General features: G+C 39.1%; 1 protein-coding gene across 3 annotated transcripts in view; it reads left to right on the top strand.

The window, feature by feature from the left end:
* Window positions 1–11,936, top strand: part of GEN1 (GEN1 Holliday junction 5' flap endonuclease) — a 31,767-nt gene extending 19,831 nt beyond the window's left edge. For all 3 annotated transcript variants that reach the window (XM_005293075.4, XM_042848698.2, XM_065587649.1), the window contains 7 exons: window positions 1,856–2,006; window positions 2,123–2,159; window positions 2,255–2,335; window positions 4,309–4,439; window positions 6,141–6,202; window positions 6,788–6,931; window positions 7,185–11,936. In XM_005293075.4, coding sequence (XP_005293132.2) covers window positions 1,856–2,006; window positions 2,123–2,159; window positions 2,255–2,335; window positions 4,309–4,439; window positions 6,141–6,202; window positions 6,788–6,931; window positions 7,185–8,638 — 2,060 coding nt within the window. In that variant the 3' untranslated portion in view covers window positions 8,639–11,936. The remainder of the gene's footprint in view (window positions 1–1,855; window positions 2,007–2,122; window positions 2,160–2,254; window positions 2,336–4,308; window positions 4,440–6,140; window positions 6,203–6,787; window positions 6,932–7,184) is intronic.
* Window positions 11,937–12,479: the final 543 nt, after the last annotated feature.

Genomic DNA, 12,479 nt, shown 5'->3' with positions numbered 1-12,479 from the left:
ATTCTGGAGCCTTATAAGTACAGTAACTCCTCGCTTAACGTTGTAGTTATGTTCCTGAAAAATGCGACTTTAAGCAAAACGATGTTAAGCGAATCCAATTTCCCCATAAGAATTGTAACGAGGGGGGGTTAGGTTCCAGGGAAAAATTTTTCACCAGACCAAAAACTATATATTATATAGATATATACACAGTATACATTTTAAACAAACAATTTAATACTGTTCACTGCTATGATGATTGTGAAGCTTGATTGAGGTGGTGAAGTTAGAGGGTGGAAGAAGGAGGTATATTTCCAGGGAATGTCTTGCTGCTAAATGATGAACTAGCACTCGGCTGAGCCCTCAAGGGTTAACACGTTGTTGTTAATGTAGCCTCTCACACAAGGCAGCACGAACACGAGGGAGGGGAGACAGCATAGCAGACAGAGACAGACACACACCTTGTGTGTGGGAGAGAGAGAAAGACGTACACTGCCCCTTTAAGTAAGCTGACCCACTCTTAAGTGCATTGTCTTTTTAAGTGGATCAGGAAATTGAGACAGCAGCTGCTGCCCCAAGCTCTCTCTGTCTCTCTCCCTCCCTGTCCCCACTCTGCTCTATATGGAGAAGGGGTAAGTGGGGTGCAGGAGCGGGGGGGGACACCCACCCTGATATTAGCCCGCTCCTTCCCCCCCACTCCCTGCACAGCAAGCAGGAGTCTCTGAGAGCAGCTCCAAAGGCAGAGGGCAGGAGCAGCACATGGCAGTGGGGGAAGGGACAGCTGAACTGCCGATTGATAGCTGGGCGGCTGCAGCACGGGGAGCTGATGGGGGGCTGCCGGTCCACCCTGGTTCCAAGCCCCCACCAGCTAGCTGCAATGAGCTGCTCTTCCTGCAAGCAGTGGACAAAGCAGGCGGCTGCCAAACGATGTTAGAAGGGAGCATTACACAACTTTAAACGAGTATGTTCCCTAATTGATCAGCAACGTAACAACAAAACCAACGTTAACCGGGACGACTTTAAGTGAGGAGTTACTGTATAATGCCTTTTGAAAAAGGGTAATGCCCTTTAAAATATTTCAAATGACTTGCATTAAAAATTGCATTTATGCAGGTCTCAACTTCTGGATTATCTTTCTTTAAAAAATATAAAAGGTCTCTCTTGAGGATTGGTGATGGAGTAGGACTTTTTTTTTTAAAACCTGCAGGCCACTGGTACAAGCGTGGGCCATGTTGGAGGCGTGCAGAAGATGTTACTATTGAATTGCTGTTAGGTGGTATTGGTCTAGTTTGGACAGGTGTATACATCACAAACTGCCGTCATAGTTGGCATCTTTTTGGCAGTGTCAATAAAGAGAGCAAAGACTGAACTGACATTGAGACTGAACTACTCAGTCATTCATGTTGACGGGCCCTCCATTGACACGATTGAGATATATTAGCAGAGAACATTTGCATTGCTATTCTTACTGTGTCTGGATTTTATTTTTAAAGTGGCATTCAGTCTCGAGGACCATCTATCTGGCACCTTCAGTTCAAACCCAATGCTGCTTACAGGAAGAAATTTGGGGGGGAGGGGGATGGAGAGGGAGGAAGAGAGAGAGAGTCATTCATTCCACAGTTTTGTCACGGTGTCAAATATGCATGATATTTGTGGGTCTTTAGAGATATAATTTTCCAGAATAACATTCTGCAACATTCAAACTAACAAGAAAAATCTGATTTTTATTGTAACTGTTACTCAGTATTGCTAGTGTGCTTAGCTCTGTATACAGCAGCTTTTGGCGATATACCCACGTATACTCAACTTTATGAAACACTCTTGTGTAGTTTGGGAAACATGGTTCATCTCATTCTCTTTCTTCCTTTTTCTGTAGGTTCTTGTAAGGACCATGAGCTCAGTGGATGTAAACTGTGTGGAAGTGTTATGTACTGTGAACCACATGACTATCAATACTGCTGCCCTTGTGAGTGGCATTGTTCAGAGCGAGTGAAACAGACAAATGCAGTGGAGGACAATATCAGAAAGTAGGAATGTCTTCAAAATGAACTGCTCCTCATTGCTTTCAGGTGCAGGGTGAGCGTGCAAGTCCTGCATCACACACATTTCTATCCTGTTCCTAATGTGTATGTTTTACTTGCAGAAAAGCTAGAGGTTGTGAGGGCTTTCCATTTTCTGAGGTAACTAAAAAGTCTGCTAAAGGTTCATTTTGAATCAGTGAATTGGATTTTCAGCTAACTTTCTTCTCAATGTCCTCTCTTTGCTTTATTTCAAGGTTATCGAAGAATTTCTTGTAAACAAAAACAAACTGGTCAGGATAATGGAGTGCCAGAGGCCAAATTTATTGTCCTTTCAGGTACAGAATGATACATAGAGAATCCAGCTCTTTGACATGTTGCATTTGTTAGTATGCAATGCACTTGAGAATATTAACATTAATTAGTAACTTTTATCAGTGGGAAGAATGTAAGAACCTTGCAACAACTTTAATATACATGTTTGTTTGGAAATCTGAAATTAAGGCCTTAGAATAGCTGTAGAAGGGGACAATGTAGTGAGAGAAACTGGAAAAACAGGGTCACTCACAACTACTGCAGCTTTAGCTAGATATGAAGTTCCTTTTCACATCCTGTCCTGAATTGTTGAGTTGTTATGGCAGCTAGCCCTCACTTACCAGTTCTGAATTGCCACCTACCAAATTTGGAGGCTTTTCTGGGAAGGTCCATCATCCCAAAAATTCAAAGATCTGCCCTGGCGTGCTCCCCAGAGGTTATGTGAATGGATGTAGATTTTATCAGCCTAGTGCGTGAGAGAGAGATACTAATGTATCATTAACACTTTTTAAAGTACAATGGGTGAAATCCTCATCTGGTGTAAATCGGCATGGCACAACTGACTTCAGCAAAACTAGTATGATTTAAGGTAGCTACGGATCTGGCCCACTAATAGATAGTTCCATAGTGGGTGAGCAGGATGTAGCTTTCTGCCTAGTGGGAAAGGAGGAGGAGGATCCATTACACAAGAAAATAATGGGGGGAGGGGAATAGCTGAAAATAACAACCCTATAGAGAGAAGGAAAGTGTGCAAGGGAGAGAGAGGGCAGAGAACACATGAGAGAGACTGGACAGAATAAAAAAGAATTTGGTGGCAACTATCATGGGTTGGTAAAAAGGACACAAGGTAATGTCCATTTCCTAATCTGTAGCAAAGGGAGCTCCATCATAAAAATAAATTTAAAAAATTGTGAACCGCTGTTCTCGTCTTTCAAGAAATTTATTTCAATATTGATGTTATATTGTTCTTCTGAGCATTAGTGCTATAAATGATACCTTCGTTGTGCTGTTGAATGAGGCTGGCTACCAATAGCCTACCAGTAAGAACTCTGCATTCATACATTTAATCAAACCCTAAAATGTGTTTTAGTTGTACTCTATCAATACAAAAGGAAACATAATTGAAATGTACACACAAAATTGTATTTAATCGACACAGTTGAAGAGGTCACCTTACATTAGAACAGCTTTGTCTAAAAGTCTGTAGATAACATTTGAGACTGATATTTACAATGCAAAAATTGGTGATGCCATTTAGTGCTAATCACAGAAAAAGGCCAGCCCTTTATGCCTTGAGTGAGTGATTATGTTCTTGTGCCCAGTATAGAATTCTCCCGGGTTTATTGTGCTGGATGACTTCAGTGTCCATTGGAACAATGACTCTTCTAGATTGATTTACAGACTACCTGACAACATAATTGTGGAACCTTACCAAGTGGATTCTTGCGGCATAACAGAGAACTATCTATCTGAATTTTGGGGAGGGGATGATGTACAGAAGTTGGAAACTATACCCTTCTTGGTTAGGTCATCTCCAAGGCTAACATTAAGGCTCACCTTTCCTGGCAGGGCAGAAGATCTGTTTTGATGTTCCACCTTCTGAGACTGTTTACATGAATGGTGTATAGACAATGGACCACTAATGAGTACTCTGGTGGAAGGTGATAAAAATCTGTGGGTGTGCATGCATGGGAGAGATACGTTATCAGAATCTGATGGGGAAAATGTTTAGCTTTCAATGTGGCCTTCCCATTCCTGCTGCTGCTATTACACAACTGCTCCCCTAACTCTCAGTTGAGCAGGCTACTATATCTATCCTGTTATGGATGTCCATTATTCTGCCATCTTGCATTGAGAGGTCATTAGTGTCTTACCATAAGGTGGGTATTAAACCGATGTATAAAACATAATACATATTTAAAGTGTTCATTGAGGTAACTGTTAAGGAAACTGTAACAACAAAATAAGAAGGTATTAAGGTTGCATTTCTTAACAGAGACTTGCTTTTGAGAAGATGGAATGGACCAAACACTATGCTTGCAAGAAACTGTTGTCACTGTTGACACGCTATGACATGATCAAAAGAAAGTCTGGTCAGACAGATACAGAGCAACTGCAGGCAATACGGTAATGTAATTTGTGAAGTTTTTGAATTCACTCCATGTTTCTGTTCACTTCTGTCACTGGAGAAAATCTTATTACTTACTGAAGTAAAATTTACTTCCCCCTTTTGCCTCATCCTTGAGCTATGCGCTGCCTTTCGAAAAAGGTAAAAGCTTAAATTAGTGCTGCATTTCTGTCATTGTGGCTACACAAAAATAAAGTGTAAAGTAAAATGTGTACAAAAGTTTCTTTTAATGCTAGTTTATAGGGCATGATTCTTCACACCCTCACGTTTAGCCATAGTCTCATCAACTTCAATGGGACTATACATGAGATAAGCACTATGGGCATGAGTCTTTGCTCATTGAAGTCCATGCACGATCAGGCCTGTGGTCTATAAATCTTAGTCAGTGACAGTTTGCAGCTGGGGAGCTGAAGTTCTTGTCATACCTACTGGCTTTCCTCTTGTTATGGCTAAGAGTGAATGGTCTTGCTGTTGAATTCTACTATACTTTCTTGTCAAGACGGAATATCATTATTTTCTAACCCTGTTAAATTTTCAGTTCAGTATTACCATCAAATTCTATTACCAATTCAGCAAAAAAGGGGGTGCAGAGAGGCTGTGCACTGCTTAGATGATATACCCACACACATTGCCAGTATGTACCTGTGACAATCTCATCACTAATCTTGCACCCTCATGGATAACCAAAGACATCCGATTACCCTCTCCTTTCCTGCTTGGGTGCAAAGCCACCACTAAACAGAGTTATGCCTATTACATAGCATAGTAATTTCTCCTTCTGCTTCTGTGTAGCACATTGTTTCCATATATGCAGGATCAGTGCCTAAAACCTGTTTTAGCACACATTTACACATTTTACTTTATTGTGAGTAGTTCCATTGAGTTCAGTGGGACTGCTCACAGATGTGCAAGAGCACAAGTGGTAAGGTGAGTTTTTGCAGGATCAATGGTTATTCAGAATTCTGTTCCAAAGGAATATTGAAAGCAGGGACCAAGTGGTTTATAGGAGTGTTAGTAGAATGTGAAACCTTTTAACCTCTAAGTTGCTGGTTCAAATCCACTGCCAATAGCAAAATTAAGTTATCATCTGATGGCTGTTCAGTTGTAACTGTCAATGTAACAAAAAAACATCAGTAGCATACACGCGCACACACACACACACACACACATAACACCACCTAACTAAACTGCACAATGGAGATAAAATGAATATTTCTCCCCAAGCAATATCTCTCTGGCTCAAAACTCTCCAGTCTGAGCAAAGAGACAAAAGGAGTGAATGAATAGAGACGCAACTACTGTGTCGGGTTGTCCCCATGCTAGGGTTTAGGGCCATAGAAAGGGCAGTCTGAGGAAGTTTTTCAGTATCACTGCCTTTGTATCTCTTGTGAGAAGGGGACTTCACTCTCCAGTGATGCTCATCTGGTACCTTTTTTATGACCTTTACGTTCACTAATGGTCTGTTTAAATGTTCAAAGTCAAGAACTGAAGTTTATTATTTACCTACACCAAAGAAAAAGCAAATCTTTCTGATTTTTAGAATCTGTACTAAATCTACTGATAGAGGAATAGGATTTTTTTCCCTCTGATTAATTTGCATAGATTACAAAACTAAAATTTTGCAATAGGTTTGTGATTTTTTCACATTTCTTGCTTTAGCAAAATCATTTAGTGATACCATATCTGCTTTTGTTTCACAGGATAGTCAGGACACGTGTTAAAAATGGAATTCCTTGTTTTGAAATTGAATGGCAAAAACCAGGTTGGTGCGGTCTTATACACACATGGGTTATTCTGTAATGTAACTAAAAACAGTGGACAAAAATCCCCTTTAAAGGAAGTGGGTAGCCAGCAATATGCACAAGTGACCTATAGTACAGATTGGACAACTGTTCTATGAACATATGCAGAAAACACACACTTTTAAAATCAAACAGATTGAAAATGCAAACAATGAACCCTTGCGGGGGGGTTGTCTGTGGCAGTCTTTAGGCGTGTCAGATCAGCACTTGGTGCACACTTGGAGGTGGGCAAAGATGTCCCTTATACTGGCTTGGGACTACGACAGCACATTGGACTCCAGTTTTATTCCTCCTTGGCCCCAGCATATCACCTATACTATGGTGGTACTACTTCACATGAAAAAATCCCCCATGATTGGGGAATCTCAGCCCGTGACAGACTGGTGCAAAGGGGCCTTAGCATGACCAGGGTCTGACTTCTAATCTGCTACTGACCTTTATATTTGAAAATTGCAGTTAAGGACAAGGGAACTGCATAGTTCTTGCTTTGGTCCTTTCCCTTCCTCCATGCCCTCAGCCCTAATGTGCCTTTGTTAATTTTCTAGAGCATTATGTTACAGCAGATGGTCAGCCCACAGAGTCCTTTGTGGTTACAGTAGAGGAAGAAGCTTTGTTTCAGGCTGCCTATCCTGACATCGTTGGCTTCTATAAAGTGGAAAAGTTGGAAGTTTTGGAAAGGAAACAGAGAAGTAAGTTTGAAAGCTGACCAATGCTTAGCACTCTGTGGGCACTGCCATAACACAGATAATAAAGATATTTTCATGACTGCATCAGCTCTTCCATAGCTGTTCATACATCATTTACAGTGGAAAATTAAGATCCCATTTCCTTCTCTCCTTCCCATCTCCTGCTCTTTTTCATCTGCTAGCACTATATGGTTAATTTTTGTTTTTTATTTTGACACAAAGAAACACCTATTATGTATGCTCTTTGTTTTTTCAGGTAAGAAAAATAAACCAAAAGAAAAAGAACACTCAAATATCGATGGTAAAGTTGCTGATCTTCTGTCTCTGATGAATTTGCAGTCTACATGTGAAAGCTTTCCTGAGCAGGATTCCAAGTCAGATTTTAAAACTCTTCCTGATTTGAATCAAATGCAGAAGAAAAGTATCTCCAAATCTAATGATTCCCTTTTAGCTGCAGATTTTTCCACTGTAATTGTTCAGTTACAAAACCCAGTATCTACCCTTCCTCTAACTGCTTCACCCAACACTCAATATCAGAGTGCTTTAGATAACTCTTTTACTTCACCAGCACAGTTTACTCAACTCCCTGAGGCATCATCCTCTTATGTTTCCTCTATGATAGCTGATCTACAATTGAGTGGCATTGATTGGGAAGGAACCTCGTTCAGCATTTCACCAGCACATGTTGATTCTGCCTGTTGTTCAGTGTCTGAGCTTGGTGCATCTAATAATTGTATAAGCCAACCATGTACACTTCAGCACAAAACAAGGGAAAACACAAAATATTCTGGTGCTACACAATCTGATGAAGATTCTTGCATCAGTGCAGAGTATTTGGTTTCAACCCCTACTGATCTGGTAGGACAGCTTCAGAAGTTGCCTTTAAGAGAACGAATATTTCTGAAGACGTCTGTGCAGAAAGATACTGCACTGTCTCTAAACATAGTGCAACCGAAACCTTTACAATTGTTGAAACAAATTAAAGAAACATCAATTCCTGAGACTATTTCCACTTATCCTTCAATTCAATTGCGTGACACCACAAAGGAAATCAAAATGTTATCAGAAAAATATTTGAAGATCTCTAGTGTACAAAATTACCAGGAACAGTACAAAAAACCTGGAAACTTGGTACAAATGGAGCAAAAACACCCCAAACAAAGCTGTTTGAAGTCTGTGGGTTTGAGCAGTCAAGCAACAGAGCTTTTGAACTCCAAAAGTGAATCACTGAAGTTAGCAAAGGCCACAGATAACTGTCACATTAGAAAATTCTGTACTGAAGCTACTTGGAAAACTTTCATTAAAAAGACTGTGTGCCATGACAGACATTCTTCTAGTGAGGACAGTGATGATGGGAATATGACGGATAAAAATCAGACTTACAGAATTAAACAGCAGAGACAACCGAATCCAGCTCAGATGAAGGAAAACACCACCAAGGAGAGGGGTAACAGAGGATCAAATCTTTCAACTAAATGGAGAGAGAAAGAGGCAAATTTAAAAATAACTAGCACTAATTTGTCAATGGAAGTATCTCCAAAACCTGCCTCGGTAGTGGAAGCTAACAGTTTCCCAAGCCCAATACTATCATTTAAAAGATTAGACTCCTGTTCTTCTCTGCAGCAAAGCAAAAATGATGACTGTGATGTATGGGTAGATAGTCCCCTGCCTCTGTCTGAAAGGCTCAAACTAAGACTCAAAAGCAATTAGTACTTCATTAAAAATACATTACATTAAACAGTTAACTTGGTGTCTAAAACTCCTACATAGGTCCTTTCCTCATATTCATAGCATTGGTGTATGCAAGTTCAAGAGACGCTGTATTGCTAAGTTGACATAGTCATAATTAATAGAAAGCATTGTGAAGTCCTGCTTACTTGGTACTGAAGTTTGAAATGTAAACATTGTCAAAATTGTGCAGTCCCTGGAGTACAACTGACATGCCATGAAATCCGTTTGACTGTATAGTGTTTTCTTGCCTTAAGCACCATAGCCATGGACATAATATACAACATTGCTATTTTATTCCAAAGGAGGTAAAGTTTATGTAATGAAGCATTAGCCTTTCAGCTTGTAAAGGTAGACTCATAATATAGTTACAATGTGCTATGCTGCTATCAGGTGTTCTCAGCAAGACAAACTGATACAGCTTTTGTGTAACGGAAATTCCCCATTGTGCTCCACTCTCTTGATGGGGTGTTAACTTTAAAACAGGCTTACAAATACTTGTTTACCAGTTGAGCATTTTTTAAATAAATGAACAGATAAATTCAGCAGTTGAGCTTGTCCAGTGTAGCTGAATTTGTCTGACATGTCCTATAATGAACTGTTAGAACAGACGCCTAGTCCAGAAAAGGATTAATAACCACTTGAATCAGTGCCAGCTGAGTGGACTCAAAGTGAGTATTTTAGGTGCATTCTAGTTCTGTAATTGCTATCTCTACATTTTTATTTAAATGTAATTGTATTAAATTAATGTTTGTAGCTGGTGGCATTTTTTTGCTACAGAACAAGAAGAATGAAATCTCTGCAAGTTTTGACTTGCCTTTAGGTAATAGCAGAGAAGAGGTTAAATTATAGGAAACCTAAAATTAAATTTGCTATTGCAACTTCATTTACCAGCATCACATATTTTAAATCATTGTTGGTAAAAGGAGCCTTGAAATTAGACTTAAAACAAAAAAGTAACACAATAGTTCCCACCCATTAATGCAGAGATACAGTTCACTGGGACTACATATCCCAAACTTCATTCTATTTCCCACAGATCACCACTGAGTTCCCCATTGGCTATAGGTCAGGGGTTCTCAAACTGGAGGTGGTGACCCCTCAGGGAGTCATGAAATGGTTATGTGGGGGTCACGAGCTGTCAGCCCATGGGTGGGCCTGGCAATGGATGGGGCTGATAGGCCTCAGCCCCTGTTATTTTAAATTATTAAATTAACACACACACACCCATTTTTAATTTCTGGGAGGGGGGATCATAGAGGCTTGCAGTGTGAAGGGGATCACAATACTAAATGTTTGAGAATTGCTGCGGTAGGTGAAATTATGCATGACTTCATCATAGCTAGCAGCCAATGAAGAAGACTTTTTGATCAAGAAGCAATAATGTCAGGTTTACAGAATTTGTAGAAATTAGAGAAAAGGAGAACCTATGATCTCAACTAATCAATCCCCTTCCCTCTTGCAGGATAGTTCTCTTCAGTATGTTTCCCAGGAAAGGAGAGAAATGGCTCCTTTACAGTAACTTTCCATGAGTAGTTCTTCTGTAAAATGGGGGAAATAGTATTTTCTTACCTCACAGGTGTTTGTGAAGGTAAAATTATTTAAGTAGTGTGAGGGGTTTAGATACTACAGTAATAAGTACATAAAATAGAACAGAAAAGAGAAACATTTCAATAGAAAACTCAAGATCCATACCTTTTTAGGAGGGTCAGGCCTTTTTGGTCCAGCCAGGTGGCAAGAGAGATTGATTAAAACTACTTCTGAAAATAATAGCATTTATTCTCATTACATAAAGGAATGAAGCAATAGAATCATTAGTATATATATGAAAAGGTGATCATGAAATGCTTCATGAGTTTTATTATGTAGTTACTAGAAAATGTGAATAGGTATCAGTGGTTGACTAGATCAGGACTACTACATTTTGAGAGACGAATGCTGTAAGTAACTTACAGAATTGTCTGTGTGGTTGTCTGTCTTCTTTTTACATGGTTATGATTTTATCTTTTGAAGGTATTAATTGTTTCTAAAACTGTGCATTGATTTTGGAGACTGAATGTTGGAAGATGATGTCTGTCTGTATGTAGATTGTAATGGATTTTTTACCTTTAGTCCTTTGGTATGATGTCCATCTGCTTGCATTCATCTTCCTTTCCAAATGCAAGCAGATGGACATCATACCAAAAGGACTAAAGATAAAAAATGTTGGAAGAACTGTACTTTCTTTACCTAGGAAAAACAAGAAAGATGCAGCTCCTACTCTTTTGCTTTGATGGAATAAGATTTGGAATTTTTAAGCATTTAAAACAAGTGTCCTCTCCATTTTGTGACAATTTTCCTATTTTTCCCTTTTGGAATATGGGGCCTGATGATTATTAGACATTAGAAGTGTTCTCCAAGGATGTTCCACTGTAGTCATGAATTTTGCTTGGCCTATGTAACTGCATAGATGGATGATATCTTGTAAGTATTTTGTCAGGATTCTGATTTGAACCCACTCTTCCTTGGATGATGGAGGTCAGATATGTAAAGTATATCTATTAAAGATTCCGGCACTGCAGAGAATCAGTGTATTCTTGGAATCCCTGTAAGAGCCACATTCAGTCCCACAACTCAGGTCCAGGTATGTGCAAAAGACAGGAAATATATAATTTCTAATGCCTGATTCATCTCTACCTTTCATGAGCTTTACACCTGTGTAACTCCATTATCAGGAGCAACTTTGGTGAAGACATACACCAATGGGAGAGGAAAATAGTCCTATGATAGTTCAGCTCACCCTTGCATTGAGTTGGTACAGACCATATAGCCTTGTGCTGGTGAATCTGTTAAGTAAAGCCTGAGACATCTTTCCAATGAAGAAACTCACCTATGTTAGAAATGTTACTTTTCTGTTTTGTCATCTTCCATTAAATATGCTGAATCTAATTAGGAGACTGTTAGGCCAGTAAACCTTATGTCCTATACTGAATAACAATTGTGGTAGTGCTAGACTTCTAAATGGACATCTAGACATACAATAATATGTAAGAACATTTTCCATCTAATTGTACCATTTGTATTGAAGACCAAAATACGTGTTTACCTTTATTATGCTTATTGTATCTGAATTTTGTTCAAAAAGTTCTTTACATACGAAGTGTTGTGGCTAAAAATAATTAAGTGTTTGAAAATGTAATTAATTATATATTGAAAAATATAATTTGTACCAAAACAATCTCTTAATGATTTTAACTTAATGTGGCTCTTTTTTCTATTAAACTAATAGGTTTTTGATTAATTTCTGTGGAAAATGTAAGTGTTAAACTAGCAAAGAGAAGTTTACACTCTCTGTTATACAGTGAGACTTGCAAGAGGGGAAAAAATCAGAGAATTATAAAGTTTAAACAGCTGTGTTTAATAGTTCATGCTACAAAATTGTTCTCATGTTTGCATTTGCTTGCTCACTGTCTGGCCCAGTGACTCTCTTTAGTTATTTATCCATAGTGGCACTGCTTCAACGGAAAAGACTGAGGAAGCCCCACATCAGAATACCTCTTAGCTAGATTTGGCAGAATCTGATTTTATTTTATTTTTATTTATTTTGTAAATTTGACAGATAATATTGTTTATTTTTAACCTTTTTTTTCTGATAGGCTTGTTCTGGGCGGGCCCCACACATAAGTTAGGTGTGTGAACACCTATCTTCCCCAGTTTGTGAATCGCTCGGGGGCTTAGGCAGGAGATGGGTGTCCAGATGCCTAGAGCGAGGCAGCAGTGTGCATGCCCAGAGGCAGAAATATAGGTATTGAGGGAACTTTTTACCCCAAAAAACTTAGGTGCC

Source organism: Chrysemys picta, chromosome 3, assembly GCF_011386835.1.
Source record: "Chrysemys picta bellii isolate R12L10 chromosome 3, ASM1138683v2, whole genome shotgun sequence".
Taxonomy (NCBI): Eukaryota; Metazoa; Chordata; order Testudines; family Emydidae; genus Chrysemys; species Chrysemys picta.
Note: the sequence above shows the minus strand (reverse complement) of the source record. Positions and strands in the feature narration are given on the sequence as shown.